At 36.2% G+C, this 15,203-nt stretch overlaps 1 protein-coding gene across 1 annotated transcript in view; it reads left to right on the plus strand.

Annotated features, from left to right (window-relative positions):
• TMEM163 (transmembrane protein 163) overlaps positions 1-15,203 on the plus strand; it is an 88,640-nt gene that overhangs the window by 34,816 nt on the left and 38,621 nt on the right. Inside the window, exons 3-4 of the mRNA XM_070947545.1 lie at positions 9,926-9,969; positions 11,574-11,665. Coding sequence (XP_070803646.1) covers positions 9,926-9,969; positions 11,574-11,665 — 136 coding nt within the window. The remainder of the gene's footprint in view (positions 1-9,925; positions 9,970-11,573; positions 11,666-15,203) is intronic.

Here is a 15,203-nt window from a genome sequence, read left to right on the forward strand (position 1 = left end):
ACAGCCCACCCCTCCTCCCCCTGTGACCAGTCCGTGACCACTCCCCCCATGACCAGTCCCTGTGACCAGTCTGAGCTCACCAAGATGTTTTGAGAACTCTGAGACATTTGGTGGTAATCCGCATATATCTCAGGGTGCCTGGCCATGGGATGCTGGTACAAACAGGATCGGGATGCTCTGGTCCTTGTCACCTGTCATTCCCCCTCCTGATTTCCCATCACGTACACACAAAGCTTTATTGCCCTGTCACCCTTCACTCCTTCTTCCCCCTTCCAGCTTTTGATGGCAGAATGCTTGTGAGGTGCCAAGCCAAACCAGGCAGAGCTGACAGTTGATGTTTCTAAGATTGGATCCCTCTGCATGTGAACATTGATTCTGTGTGAATTTATTTATTTATTCATTTATATCCTGCCTTAACTAGCGTGTTTCCCGAAAATTAGACCCTGCCTTATATTTTTTGAACCCCAAAATAAGTGTTTGGCCTTATTTTCGGGGAGGTCTTATTATTTTGGGGCACATGGAGCAAGATGGGGCTCTTCTTGCCATCTTACCTGATTTCCAGCTCTGTCTTCCTAACTCTAACCAAAGGAAATATTTTCAAGGAGGGCTTATTTTCGGGGCGGGCCTTATTTTTGGGGAGGGCTTATTTTAGTGTGTGCTTATTTTAGTAGGTGGGACTAGAATTCACTGTCTCCTGGTTTCTAGCCTGGTACATTACTGTTTGTTAAAAGCAGTGTAGTACTTTAGAAATCAATGGTATAGAAGGGGACAAGAAGTTCAATTGAATAATATAAATAAAATCAATTTAAAAACTCAGCAACGCAATCTAGGGCACTTTCAGATTTCTGCTATTGCCGCTCCCATATTTCTTGAAACAGTTGGAAAGATCTTTCCCTCTTCTCTCATCTGCGACTTTATTTTATGCTCAGTAGACATGAATGAAAAAAAAATCTGAATTATTATGAAGAAGAGCTGTATAACTGTCAAACTCTTTGAAAGGCCAGTTAAATTATCTAAAATTGAGGATCTGAGTGAGAGAAAAGTTTTTGCAAGTGTGAAAATAGATTGCATTCAAGAGTTTCAAAGGAAAATAAATAAAAACAGATTTACCATTGCTTTAAATGTATCAGAGCTGTACCATAAAGCAGTGTTTCTTAAATTTTTTGCTGTCAGTCCTTCCTACTGTTAAATATTATAATTAACATTTTTTTTAAAAAAAGCTGTTTGTATGGGTTATATTTATCAGTGTATAACATTAAAAATTAAAATTGATGCATTCATGAAATATTTATTGAATCACATAAAATAACAACATCCCATTGGATGTTAATGTAAAATATTAATAAAACAATGTGAAGAGTGTCCTTGTTTTAAATTTTTGCAAATGTGTTAAATATCTGGCAAAATAATTTTGATTTTGATGACCTATGAGAGGATGTTAGGGGATTGGTAGGGATCCTAGGACCACACTTTTAAGAAACACTGCTATAGAGAGCCAGTTTGGCCTAGTGGTTAAGACTCTGAGCTAGAAAATATTGAGATTGAAAAGATTGTGAGTTGTAGACTAATCCATCCTTAGGCATGAAAGCCAGCTGGGTGACTTTGAGCCAGTCACTCTCTCTTAGCCCAACCTACTTTACTGGGTTGTTGTTATAAGGAAAAAAGTAAGAAGGCATGTTGGATATATTTGCTGCCTTGAGTTATTTGTAAAATAAACCATAAAAGGCAGGATACAAACAAATAAAATATTATTTTAATTTGAACTTTTAAAAAATAAATTCATTGATGATTACTACAGGTTAGTGCCAGGTTGCCCAGACAAAACATTCTGTATTGCTTCATAGCTGCTTCATATTTCCTAGGTGTAATTTAAAAAATACAAAGAGATATTCCGTAAAAGCCTCCTTAGGTTTAATTAGTGCATGCCAGAGGATATGTCACAGCTTGCTAAAGCTTGGGGTAAACAGTATTGGAGGAAACAAGTCCTGGGTCCTGTAGAGAGTTTGCCAAAACTTTGCAAAGCAAAGCATAGTCACTTCACTCTTATTACTTATTTATACTTTATTTAAAAAAAAAAACCACCTTTAAAATTCAGTAGTTCTTACCCCCACATAATTGTATTTAAGTTGTACTTATACTATGGTAGACTTATCTAGCTTTTTTTATTCCATCTAAGCTGTGGGGTGAGAACTGGGGAAAAGTTAAATAATTCATTTACATCAAGTTGCTTCTTGGCATGTTTGTATTCCCTGAGCAAGTATGTGTCATGTATGAAAGGGTGAATGCAGTTGTTCAAGCATATCTTTTAAGTGAAGAAGATACCTTGATCTTATCCACAAAATTTCTAGTCTGGGTGGTTATACTGACACGTGAATCTGGGATATATAGTTCAGGATATCTGAAAAGGCCCATAATAGAAAAAACTGCCCCAAAGGTTAAATAATAGCTAGTAAACTAAGATTGTTTGTGCAATGGTCTACGTGGGTTTCTCTAGGGAGGGTGGAAGGAATTTTGAAGCTTGGTTGGCAAAGCTGGGAGGTATAAGTGGAACATTGAATTAATATTTATGATGACTGTCACTTTGAATCATGACAAGACTTTGTGCTACTTGAAATCTGTACAATCTATACAATGAATATATTTTGTTCAGGGACAGTCCTTAATTCATTTGGAACACAACACTGTTAGGACTACAGTTTTTGGAGCATCACTGGCTTTGTAATGAATTGTATATGTAGTATATTTATTTACTAGATTTGTGTGTTTTCCTCTTTATTTAAAAAATAGAAACAATTTGAGAATAAAAAAAAATGGTTGTGACAGTAAGATAATAGTTATGCAAAAATGTAAAATGTACTATTTGATCACCACCCTGTGTCTTTGGGACATCTATAGAACACATTCGTGAACCATATTCTTTTTTCCAGATCTGGACAACATTGTGAATCTTTTTGAATCGATTGATAAAAGCAAATATTCCTTCACTAAATCACTGCCTTGTTCCAATCTTTCAGATTTGTTTTGTACATAAAATAATAAGTTCCAACATTGAACTTGGGTAAGGTTAGATAGATATTTCTGAGGTGGTCAGGCCTAATTTGTGAAATCCCTTTACCCTTTAAGAGATACACTGTGCTGTTTTTAAAGTTATTGGTTGTATTCCATTATTGATTTAAATGGATGAGCAATCGAATGTGCCTTTAGGCTCTCTTTGGCAGTTTCTAAAGACTTCTGAGATTTAGCTACAAAATGTTTTTGTTGTTTGGTGCTGTATAAAAAGTATTTACTTCTTTTTATATATGGCACTTAGAATGGAAACATCAAGGATGTATGCAACCCTCCTGGAAAACCAGAAAAAAGGTCTAGAGATGTTTAATCCAGCAACTCTGAGGGGTTGGTATTTTGAAAAAGTATAATTCCTGGGCTAAAAATGGTTGCCCGCCTCTATCTTAGGATGCCTAGTGCTCAAATGCATTCCCATATTAGATAATCAACCTGATAGTGGCAGTTATAAGTAAGGAAAAAAGCTACCCTACAAGGCTGCCTTAAATTCATTATTGGAACTAGAGTTAGCATGTCTATAAAAATGAAATATAGCTCCAGAATATTACCACCTACTCTATTCTTTACCTTGAGATAAACAGCTTGCCAATTTCCTCTGTTTCTTCTTAGTTTGTAAAATGCAAATGTGTATTTCCCAAAGGTGGGGAATAAGGCGGTGTAAGCCTGCTAAATGGATTTTTAACAGATAAGATTGTTCAATTAAGCATGTCTTAGTTAGTAGTATGAGTGTTCAGGGCATATATGTCTGCTGCCTGAAACAGAAGATGGCCCTATAAACATGAATCATTGGTGGGTTGCCCCCGGTTCGGACTGGTTGTCAAGAACCTGTAGTAAAACAGGCGGGAGGCTTCGTCCACTGACCTGGACATCATCATAGGACTTCTGCGCATGCGCAGAAGAGCACTGCAGGCTCTATGCAAACCTGTAGTAAAGGTAAGTAGAACCCACCCCTGTGTCTGAAGCACTGAGGTCTCAAGGGCATTACAGAAATAGGATCAGATTGACCCAAACTGGACAATTTTGTGACCCTTAATATTGATGTCTTGGGCTTCACTCTATTTAGTTTTCCAGTTCTTCCTTCTTGGAGGTCTAGTTGTTTTCCATTTAGGCGCTACAAAAATTTTTAATAATGTGGGAGAGCTGCATTTTCTTAGACTCAAATATTTTGCAGTTGAAGGAATGCAAGATATTTCTCAGCCTTATACTTCTGCTGTAAATTGAAGTAGTTTTATGCAAAACAAAGACTTTGATTTACATATATGAAATTACTAATAATGAGCTTCATCCCGCCTTTTCCCTACTGCTTTCAGAATTCTATAAATTCTGAGTCCTTTCTGATCTTTAATTCTAAATACTTCTCTGCTTTTCTCAGGGAGCAGCTCACTCTGGAACCCAAATGCTGATCTGCCCCCTATGTTATCAGCTAGGTTATCTTCATTTCCTGCTGTTACTATGTATTACTTTGGGGCATTCACTGTATGGCCCACTTTTTTTTAACATTTTTTTTTTTTTTGCATGAAACAAGCACAAGTATGACATCTACAGATTTTCCATAGCTGATTTGGTGGCGTAAGGGGAGAAGAAGAAAAGGAAAGGAAATTGCAGTCATGGAACTATTCCCGCCTGTAATTTATAAGTGAATTCATAATTAATGTAATTCATAAGTAAAATCTTGATTTTATGCACCCCCTTCAGTGGCCTGAATGCATTGGACAACATCTGGATTCAGATTGCTTTGTCAAATAGAATTTAGTCCAGACAATGTTCATACATTTTATGTAAATCATATAAATTTTACATAATCTATGAAAATTTCATGTGGATTTCTGTGTTAGATATCATGTGAAGCAAGATGCGTTGTTTGAATTAATTACTATAATATCTGGCTGCCTGGTTCTAAGATTACAGATTATATGCAAAGCATTAAAGTAGGGCTTTTACATGTGCATGGAAAACTTTAATAATCAGACCAAGAATACAGTACGTGAAATTGCTTTTCAAGATGCTATTTGTATCAGGTGCATTTGAACCTGGGGGGCATGACTGAAGAGATGCTCTTATGAAATCTCTGGAGAATTTCAGTAGGACATTAATTTATCAGTGCTTCTGTTACATTGTAATAAACTATGCTGGAGTGGGTGGATATAATGAATTTAGATGATAGACAGATCTGTTAGTATAATTGTTCATATGTTATATCAGATTTTTAAATTTAGAATTATTTGCTTCTGCTTTATGTCTCCAACTATACTTTTTTATTGTTCTTTATATACACACATAACTGACAGATTTTCAGAAGTACAATATATTTAAAGGGTGATTTATTTTTTTAAATAAAACTTAAATTCCTTAGAGGGATCAGTATCATTGAGTTTGGAAATACATATTAGTACATGTTAGAATATTCTTTGCAATAATAACAGCTGGTCTCTGCTATGAATTTCACAGCATTCTACTTTAAAAGTCATTGCTTACCTCATTTTAATCAGTATTTGTTTGCTAAGTGTTTAAACTTCAGTAACTTTGAAACTAATTTAAAAGCAATGTATATATTTAATCACAATGTGAAAGATGAAGGTACAACAAAAGAAATGCATTTTTAAAAAGCAGCCTCAGTAATATTTTCTTGCTTTTAAATAAGAAAGGAGAGACTTTGAGATAGATGACAGAATTTAAAACACTTAGAAGATAAGATATTAGGAAATGTGTGTGTATAATTCAAATATGACACAGGGATGGAACAAGTTTTAAAAAGTATGATGAAGTGGATGCAAAACTTCAAATAAATGATTATAGTACAACAATGGAGAGAGCTATGGAAAAAACAATAAAACCTACAAATTATTATTCCTTTAATTTTAAGGGATTATTTAATTAATGTAAAGTGTTTTTTTAGCTAATATATATGTTGATAATTACCAAATCATATAACAATAAATGTTAGAAATGCCATAAAAAGAAGGAACATTTTATTGGGTTTTTTTTGTAAAAAAAATCCCTCTTTTGAAATGTGTCTTGTTATTGTCATTTACTCTCTGCATACAATTCCATGTAGATTAAGTAGAAGGAACTGGTTACACTTTTTCAAACTAATATAGTTTATTAGAAGGCCTATGTGCAGTGATGAAAAAATGCATGCCTTTTAATAAAATGTGTTAGTCTGAAAGAATCCTACCAGGCTCTTCCTCATTCAGAGATTGTAATTTACCTTCAGGTTAATAGTTCCTTGCCCATAATATAATAATACTTAAACCAAGCACAAAGGGATATCTCATTAATCTATATTTTCTTACAGAATTAAATAGTTAGAATAACTGCATGGCTGGAGCCAAAGCAACCAATCCACTTACTTTCTGTTTCTTGTTAACATCTTGTGGAAGAATGCATGTGTTCTTTTTCAGTAAACAATGTGGAGAAAGCTAGAGAAGATGTAGGAGTTCTGTTTTCAGTACCAGTACCTGGTACTTGTGTATAACTAAAATCTGTGAAGTCTAAACAGGTGATTTAAGGGTACAGACACAGAACAGAAGGAGGAAATACATATTTTCTCCCTCTTAAGCACAAATAGTACATAGACTGTGCTAAAAAAAGATCCTCTTTCATCACATTTTGAAATACATACACGTTCATTTTTAGAATCAGTTATCAAAGATAAAAGATAATTAGGTTTGGGCTCCTAGCAATGAAACAGGAACCAGCTGCCTATCCAACCATTTATCAGAAATATTTGGAATACATGATGATAAAGTAAAATAAATCTATCATTTAACAAATATTTTTATCAGTTTTTAAGCTATATGTCCTTTCTGCTCTCTACAATATAGATAGAATTAGAACTTTTCTTTAGAGACTATTCCGGAGGTGGTATTCAGCAGGTTCTGACCATTTCTGGAGAACCAGTAGCGGAAATTTTGAGTAGTTCAGAGAACTGGTAAATAGCACCACTGACTGGCCCCGCCCCCATCTATTCTCTGCTTCCCGAATCCCAGCTGATCAGGATGAAATGGAGATTTTGCAGTATCCTTCCCCTGGAGTGGGGTGGGAATGGAGATTTTACAGTATCCTTCCGCTGCCACGCCAACCAAGCCACGCCTGGTAGTAATTAATTTTGAATACCACCACTGGACTATTCCTATAAATGATTGTGCTTGTGTGAGTGAGTGAGTGTGTGTGTATATGCATGCACATGCGCCTATTTGTTATTTCTAATCTCCAGTGTGGAAGGGCATTTTGAAAAAAACATTTTCCCTTTTTATTTTGTATCATTCTTATAAGATAAATGGCGCCCACTGAGTCCCTTGTTTCTATACAGGTCTCACAAACAGTTGGGTTTGTTGAGGTCCTGTCCTAGTGCTTACAGGAGTGCTTTCCAATTTTTTTTCCTTCAGACAGCCAGTTTGGTCTGCAAGTTAAGGCTTCAGGCTAGAAACCAGGAGACTGGGAGTTCTAGTCCAATCTTAGGCATGAAAGCCTAAGAGTTGTTGTTGTGGGGATAATAGGAAGAGGAAGGAGTATTATATATGTTTGCCACCTTGAGTTAAAGTAATTAAGGTAGGATAAAAAAAAGAATCTAATAAATAAAAAATACCCCAAACCATTTATCAGGAAGTCCTTTTTACCCAATATAGGTAAAAACCTTTTAAGTTAATTTAAATGTTCCAGTTGTGGTTTATATGTCACTACCAAAAGATAAAGTACTTTTACCCAATTTTGGGTAATTTACCAAGATTTGGGAAACAAATATTACAAGAGTTCTTTGTTTACTACTTTCTAGACCAGGACTTTTTTATAGGAACTAGAATGTAGAAATATGTAAATGAAGGTTAAATTATCCAGACCAAAAGTTATCTTAAAATGTTAAATCATGGCAAATGGACCAAAGTTTATTAAAACTGAGACGTTTTATTACACATCCAAGTAACTTCTTCAGTCGAAATTGGAATTTGGATAGGCAGAAAGTGTCAGAGAGTTATTGGAAAGAGCCAGCTCTTGCCATACAGACTGCAGAGGGGATCTATATGGAACCCTGAAACCCTCTTCCAACAAATGAAGAAGAATTCTCCACAATGTGTTCCTTGTCCTGAAGCTATAACTGTATGTTGGGGCTCTTGCTTCTAATCTACAGTGAAATCAGTCAAGCAGGGGTCAGAGGCTTTTCTCTAGCAATCTTAGTTCTTTTACTCTGCTCTTGCCATCCTGTCAGTCCTACAACACAAACCAAAATGGAAGGAAGGTTGACAGCAGCTAGAGGGAGGGGTGTGCATCTACAACAGCCAAAAGTGGCCTAAAGGAGCTAGGCCAGTGTTGGCAAATCTTTTCGGCACCGAGTGCTGAAACGGGAGCACGTGTGTGGGAGCACCGGAAACGGGAAGAGTAGCTCCCCAGCCCACATGCATGCACCGGGAAGCTGAGCTTCTTGTTTCAGCTTGCACATACATGCTGGTCACCTGGTCTTCTGGTTTCTGGCGTGCATTCATGTGTGAAGACCAGCTGGCGGAAACCAGAAGCTCAGTTTTCCGGTGTGTGTATGCACACCAGGGAGCTGCTCTTTTGGTTTCTGGCATTCCTGCATGCGCGAGGAACCCCTAAGAGCAACAGGCAATGGCTGGCATGCCCGGAAAGATGACTGCATGCCACTTCCAGCACGCGTGCCATAGGTTCGCCATCATGGATCTAGGCAGTTCTTATCCCCTGCTGTGGTAGTCACTGAAACAACCCACAACATACTTATCGAAGGCTTATGTCTTCTATCAAAGGTGGAAAGTGCTATTTCTACATTAGATCAGGAAACAAAAAAAAGTCAGCTGGCCTTTGATCTGAAGAGCTTCCTTACTTTCTAGAGCTAAATGGGCCTTTAATCCTGGGAATCCTGATTGCAAATCCATACAAAAATCAATACATTTTAATTTACAAGTTTAAATTTTTGTTCTGTTGCTAAGTAGATTGATTGGGTGTTAACAATTACATTACATGACTAAATATGCCCATTTTCAATAGTATATGAGAACTATACATTTTTGTTTCCTTATTTCTTTTTTATTTTTACATAAAAAAGAGAAGAACGTTTAGTAATGCATATTTTAAACGGTAAAAAATTTATAATTTGATGATGGTTTATATGTTCAAGGCCCTTTATGCTGTAACTGTGGGGCAGCAAAGCTGGCTGTGGAATTCTGGGAGTTGAAGTCCATCCGTCTTAAGGTGCCCAAGGTTAAGAAATCCTCTCTTAAGATGTTGAATGCACCTGAAATTTGTATTTTAACATTTCTACAGCTTGAACAATAACAACACAAAAATGAACAATTGGTATTGGCTAATGTTGATCTGAACTACTGGTGCAAAAAAACCTATGAAAATTCTATTTCTTAAAAATTGTTCTGATAGCAGTATTCTTTATTTCAGTAACAGAAACTCTACAGTAACTCTACAGAAAATTCTTGTGAGCAGAAATCAAAACACAGCATTTCAGGGAATTGAAAGGATTCAAAGAATTGCAAATAATAGGAGGAAGCATCTTTTGTCCTTTCATATAAAAAAACAGAACTCCATAACTGCATAGATAGAATCCTCTATGTTTTAATAGATTGTATCACATTAAAATTTAAAATTAATTCTAAAATTTATTGTTTATAAATATTTATGACAAAATAGTGAATTTATATATTCAGCATGTGATGCACATTTTCTTTCCAAATATTCTTTCGTATTCTTCAGCCTTTCTCTAGTTTCTGAATAAAAATTCTGATATATTTGTTTTGAGGTTATTGTACTATAGTAGTGTCATTTATTCAGAGTGAGTGACTGACTAATCAAGCATGCAATTTCAATCAATGTAGATTTTAAAATTTCTTTTTCCTTTTAGCTGTCTCTGTAATGAGGTACAGTGCTTCATCATTTGGATTTGCAGTAAGTATTCTCATAACTGAAATGTACATTTGCTTTTTCTGATCGAATCCACCCGTTAGTTTCATCCACAGTTGCCACAAATACTATCAATTTCACACAAAGAAATTTTAAGAAAGAGAGGAACCATAAGTAAAGTTAAACAATCAGACCAGAAGACTAATTGGATTTTAGGTAGGATTTCTGATTTGAATTTCACAGAAGAATTAGAAATGGGTCTAAAGCATGCTCCCAGGATTGTCCATTGTTTCCTGTATTAGCTAGCATAACTCAAGCACGTTTCAACAGAGGCTTAGTCCAATTTGTGGAGGCTTGTTTTATCCATAATGTTAAGCAAGAGCTAACTTCAGGTTAAGTCTCAGTATCAGGAGATTAATCAGCTTCATGCTGATTTGCAAGTACTGGGAGCTCTGTTAGAAGCAAAATATGGAATAGGTAGACATTTTATGGTAGTTCACTATTTGCATAGCATTAAAAAGTTCTAATACAAATTTCAGATAAACAATTCTCCTCCTCCAACCCCAAATTAGATACATTCCACCTCCATGTTATCATAATGCCATAAAGATCTGGCGTTGTACAGTGTTCAGGTCTAGGGCTGGACTGGGAGTTTAAGGCCATCCTCATCCACAGAAATTCAGTGGGTGATTTTTATACTGTCACAGCCCAATCTATTAAATTGTGTTATTTTGAGAAAATAAGGAGGGAGGGAGTGCTATGTCTGCCTCTGTAGCTGGAGGAAAGTTGGGAGATCTATCCAATAAATACACCAATCAGTTAATGAAGAAATCTTCTTTTGGTAGTTCTGTTCATGTTCATATATTCATTAAGAACTCTTTAAAAATGTTTGTTCCTCAGATCATCATATGTATTTAGTAAGGATTGTAGTTTGAACTAGTGACTGTTGTCATTCAGGAATGACAACCAAAAACAAATAATTCTGGCCGTATTGTTCATGTGAATCCATCAGAGATAAGAGCCTGGTGGCGCAGCAGACTAATAGCCTGTTATTATCATTCAGCTGCCTGCTAGTTTGAATCTCCCCAGGCTCAAGGTTGACTCAGCCTTCCATCCTTTCTAAGGTAGGTAAATTGAGGACCCAGTTTGTGGGGGCAATAAACTGACTTTGTATAAATATACTAAAGTATGAAGGCTATTGCTTAACGCATTGTAAGCCGCCCTGAGTCTCCGGAGAAGGGCGGCATATAAATCAATTTTTTTTAAAAAAAATATGAAGTTGGTGCTGTAATTTGCTAATTTAGAAAATTCAGTAACAATCTGCACTCTAGTTTTTATTATTTGACAGTAATGTTCATTGCTTTGCCATAAGTTTGACCTTTCTACTCTTATAGAAGAGTCTTGTTTTTAAATATATATGTGTTTTGCAGCAGAAAAGAGGTTACATTGTTTAAAATTTTAAACTGACATAATTGTATTGTCTTTCGTTTCTTTTAAAATAAAAAAAGTCAATTTTTAATGTTCTTTGCTTTTTATTCCAATGATGAACGCTGCATCTATATATAGACTTGCAACACCCTTAGCAATCTTTTCATTGCAACATCTTTTGCCTTAGTTGCCCCAATTAAATTTTTTATTATCTTTTCCAGTTTGATGCTACTTTGGATGTGTTGTCTTCAGTGATAGTTCTGTGGCGTTACAGCAATGCAGCAGCAGTTCATTCGGCACACAGAGAATATATGTGAGTACTTAAAGCTATTTTTATCTCTGCTGAAGCTTTCATTAATACTTTATTTCCACTGGGCCAATTATTTTTTTCTGCCCTCATGATTTCTGGAAACCTCCTGGTGACACCATACTAAAAATCTTTTCACAGCACCACAGGAAAGCACCATATGTAATATAGCTCCTTTGAACAGTGGATGCATCCTTCAGTGGGGGATGCATACATTGGTACCTGCAGCTTGAAATTCACATTGAACAGACTGGCCCTGCTGCATTAAGTTGCACAGTGGGTGATCTCAAAGCAGGCAATCTATCAAAGCATAATTTGTGTAAAGGTGCAGCAGTAACTCATTATTTTGATTTTATCTTATTCCACTGACAATATGATCTATCATATTAGATTCGAAGTATAACGTTAATCATCTGCTAAGGTGGTGCTTTTTCCCCCTGTGGACCGTTTTCTTTAATAAAACTTTCAGCAAACTGCTATTTGACTTTTAGTATTTCTCCACAAAAATGGGTGAAGGTAGGTACTTGTTTTAGGTGTATAATTACCAGGTATGTAGCTATATGGAAAATCCATGATTTCTATTCATTAATCCTGCTGAGGTTGCAATTGGTTAAGGTGTCACCCCATGCTGATCAGATTATTTGTTTGGGGCAGAAAAGATACAGGTTTTATCCTCTCGTACTCTTTTTTATTCATTACGAAGGAGAGTTTCCTACAAGAGGCAGTGATTGGAAGGAGAAGTAAACCAAGTGCAACTGTAAATGTTGGGGATGTAGGGGATGTAGAAAACATGCTTGCTTCTGAATGTGATTTTGGGCATGTATGCAGGAAAAATAAACACCTCCATGTTTTATGTAATGAAACAGTACCGTAGGAAGTTGCTTATAGAGGGAAAGTACCAGTAAGAAAAGATCAGAGGTTAAAATAATCGTTACAACTCTGATGTACACCTGTCTAGCAAATCTTAGGAACTGGCATGAGCAAATGAGTTCTATGGAGTATCTTCTGAAGAACCTTGTAACCTCATTGAAAATGGGGGAAAGAACTGAGTACTGTATGTAATATGCCACGGCTTTATTTATCATAATTTCACCTAGTCTAGGTTCTAGGATATCAGTGCACAAGTACTGATCTTGAACTTCCTAGTCTATGGTTGAGTAAGTTTGATCAGAAAAGTAGCATTAGAAGTCAAACATGAATAAACAATTATACAGTCAGGGACAAACTAAATTTATACTTACAGTATATCTTTACCTCTTGCATTGCTCATTATTTTGTAAATAACAGAAACAAGGGCCCTGTGGATAGGAAAAAAGGATGGAGCCGTAATTCATTTTGCCACTGCAACATTTAGGGCAGAAAAAATACAAAGTAAATAATCTTGTGTGAAATTACTTGGAATCATTAGATAGATATAATCATATTGCACTCCGCTGTTTCATATTCAATAGCTAAGTAAATATACTGTAAATTAGAATAAACATGAATCACTAAGCATGAATAATTCTGAATCATAGTGCTTTGATATTTTCTTGTATGTTTCTCAATTTCTTTATAGAATAGGTAGGTGAAAGATACTTCCATTTTAAATTTGCTGGGTAAAGCAATTAAAAGATAAATGATGTTAAATGTTACCATAGGCATTGGTAGTAAGCCTTGTGATATTTTTATATATAAATCATTGAGTATGATTTGTGTATATATTTTATATATATATAATACATATATACATTTATATCATTTATATTTCAGAAACAGATATAATGAAGTGCTCTATAGTATCAGCTCTTGTCACTTGCATCAAGAGTCCTATAAATAACTTTGCAAACATATTGAGCGATTCTCTTTGCTCTGCCTGGCCCTCAGCATTACGATCTGGCTGTAAAAAATTATGTCTTCCTTCTATTTCTTGTTGACCCTTGCATCATTCTGAACTCTTCATTCTCTCAGCTAAACTCCCTTCTTCAGAAACAGAAATGCTACTTCTTTCCTTAATCATTTTGATGCATAAGAGACCGTGTTTAGATGATCTTTGCCTCGCTGAATCCCCAGCCAGATTGTGTGTCTGACGTACAGACACGTCAGACACATCGACTTATGACCACAATTGAGCCCAGAATTGTTGTTGCTGAAGGAGACATTTGTTAAATGAATTTTGCTGCATTTTACAATTTTTCTTGCCACAGGTGTTAAGTGAATCACTGCAGTTGTTAAGTTAGTAATAGGATTGCCAAGTGAATCTGTCTTCTGCCTTGATCAAGGTGATCACATGACCCAGGGACATAAATATATGCCGGTTGCCAACTGTCTGAATTTTGTTCACATAAACAATGGTGCTGCAATGGTCATAAGTGTGAGAAACAATCATATGTCCCATTTTTCAATGTGGTTGTAAGTTCGAAAGGTCACTAAATGAATGGTTGTAAGTCGGGACTACCTGTATTCCTAATCATTCTGGTCCTTGAGTATTTAATGGTGGTCTTCCGGGTGCGCTTCAAGGTGTTGGTGACCACCTTTAAAGCGCTCCATGGCTTAGGGCCGGGGTACTTACGAGACCGCCTACTGCCACCAATAGCCTCCCACCGGCCAGTACGCTCGCACAGAGTGGGCCTCCTCAGGGTGCCGTCCGCCAGACAATGTCGGCTGGCGACCCCCAGGGGGAGAGCCTTCTCTGTGACGGCGCCCACCCTCTGGAATAACCTTCCCCCAGAGTTACATATAATAACAGACCTCCGGATTTTTCGTCGGGCCCTGAAAACTTATTTATTTCAACTAGCTGGGCTGGCTTGAGCTAAATTTTAAATTGATTTTAAATTGAGTTGTTTTAATTTACGGCCAGAATATCTAATTATTTTAATACTGTTTTTTAAATTTTGTATGCTTTGTTTTTACTTAGGCTGTGCACCGCCCTGAGTCCTATTTGGAGAAGGGCGGTATAGAAATTTAAACAAATAAATAAATAAATAATGAAGTTCCTGAGATACAGCATGTAACACCCCCCCCCCCCCCGACAACATCTAGATATCTACTTCCAGGTTTCTCAGCAAAGGCCATGCTGCCTGAGGAATATTATAGTTTAAGTACACATATATGGAGAACATCAGAGTCAAGGAAGATGAATGCAAGTACATTTCTCTTGCTGATTAGATATTTCTTTCAGTGGTGAAAGAACCTATGATGAGAGCAATGTTAACTAGTTGTATTATTGATTATCATACAATTAAAGCTAGTTGAATAGGATTGGGTGCCCAATTACCCTAATAATGAATTTAGCCTCTGTTTAGTCTTCTCTTCATTTCAGGCAGACACTGAGTCCAGAAGATGTTGCAGGCACCACAAAGATAAGAGGCATTTGATCTTGCATATATTGGCTCTATTTTATAGATTGCAAAGTCTAGCCTATGTAGACTGAGACATCAATTGTCCTCAAACTATCCAATCTAGAACTGATAATTCTGCTCAGCAGTTATTTTTCTTTTTCTTCTCTTATTAATTTATACTCTATCAACTTATTTTCTAAATGCTCTATGTAACCACCCTTTTC

The sequence above is a fragment of the Pituophis catenifer genome, unplaced genomic scaffold (genome assembly GCF_029215685.1).
Source record: "Pituophis catenifer annectens isolate HBS135680 unplaced genomic scaffold, rPitCat1.0.hap2 SCAF_1, whole genome shotgun sequence".
NCBI classification, from domain to species: domain Eukaryota; kingdom Metazoa; phylum Chordata; class Lepidosauria; order Squamata; family Colubridae; genus Pituophis; species Pituophis catenifer.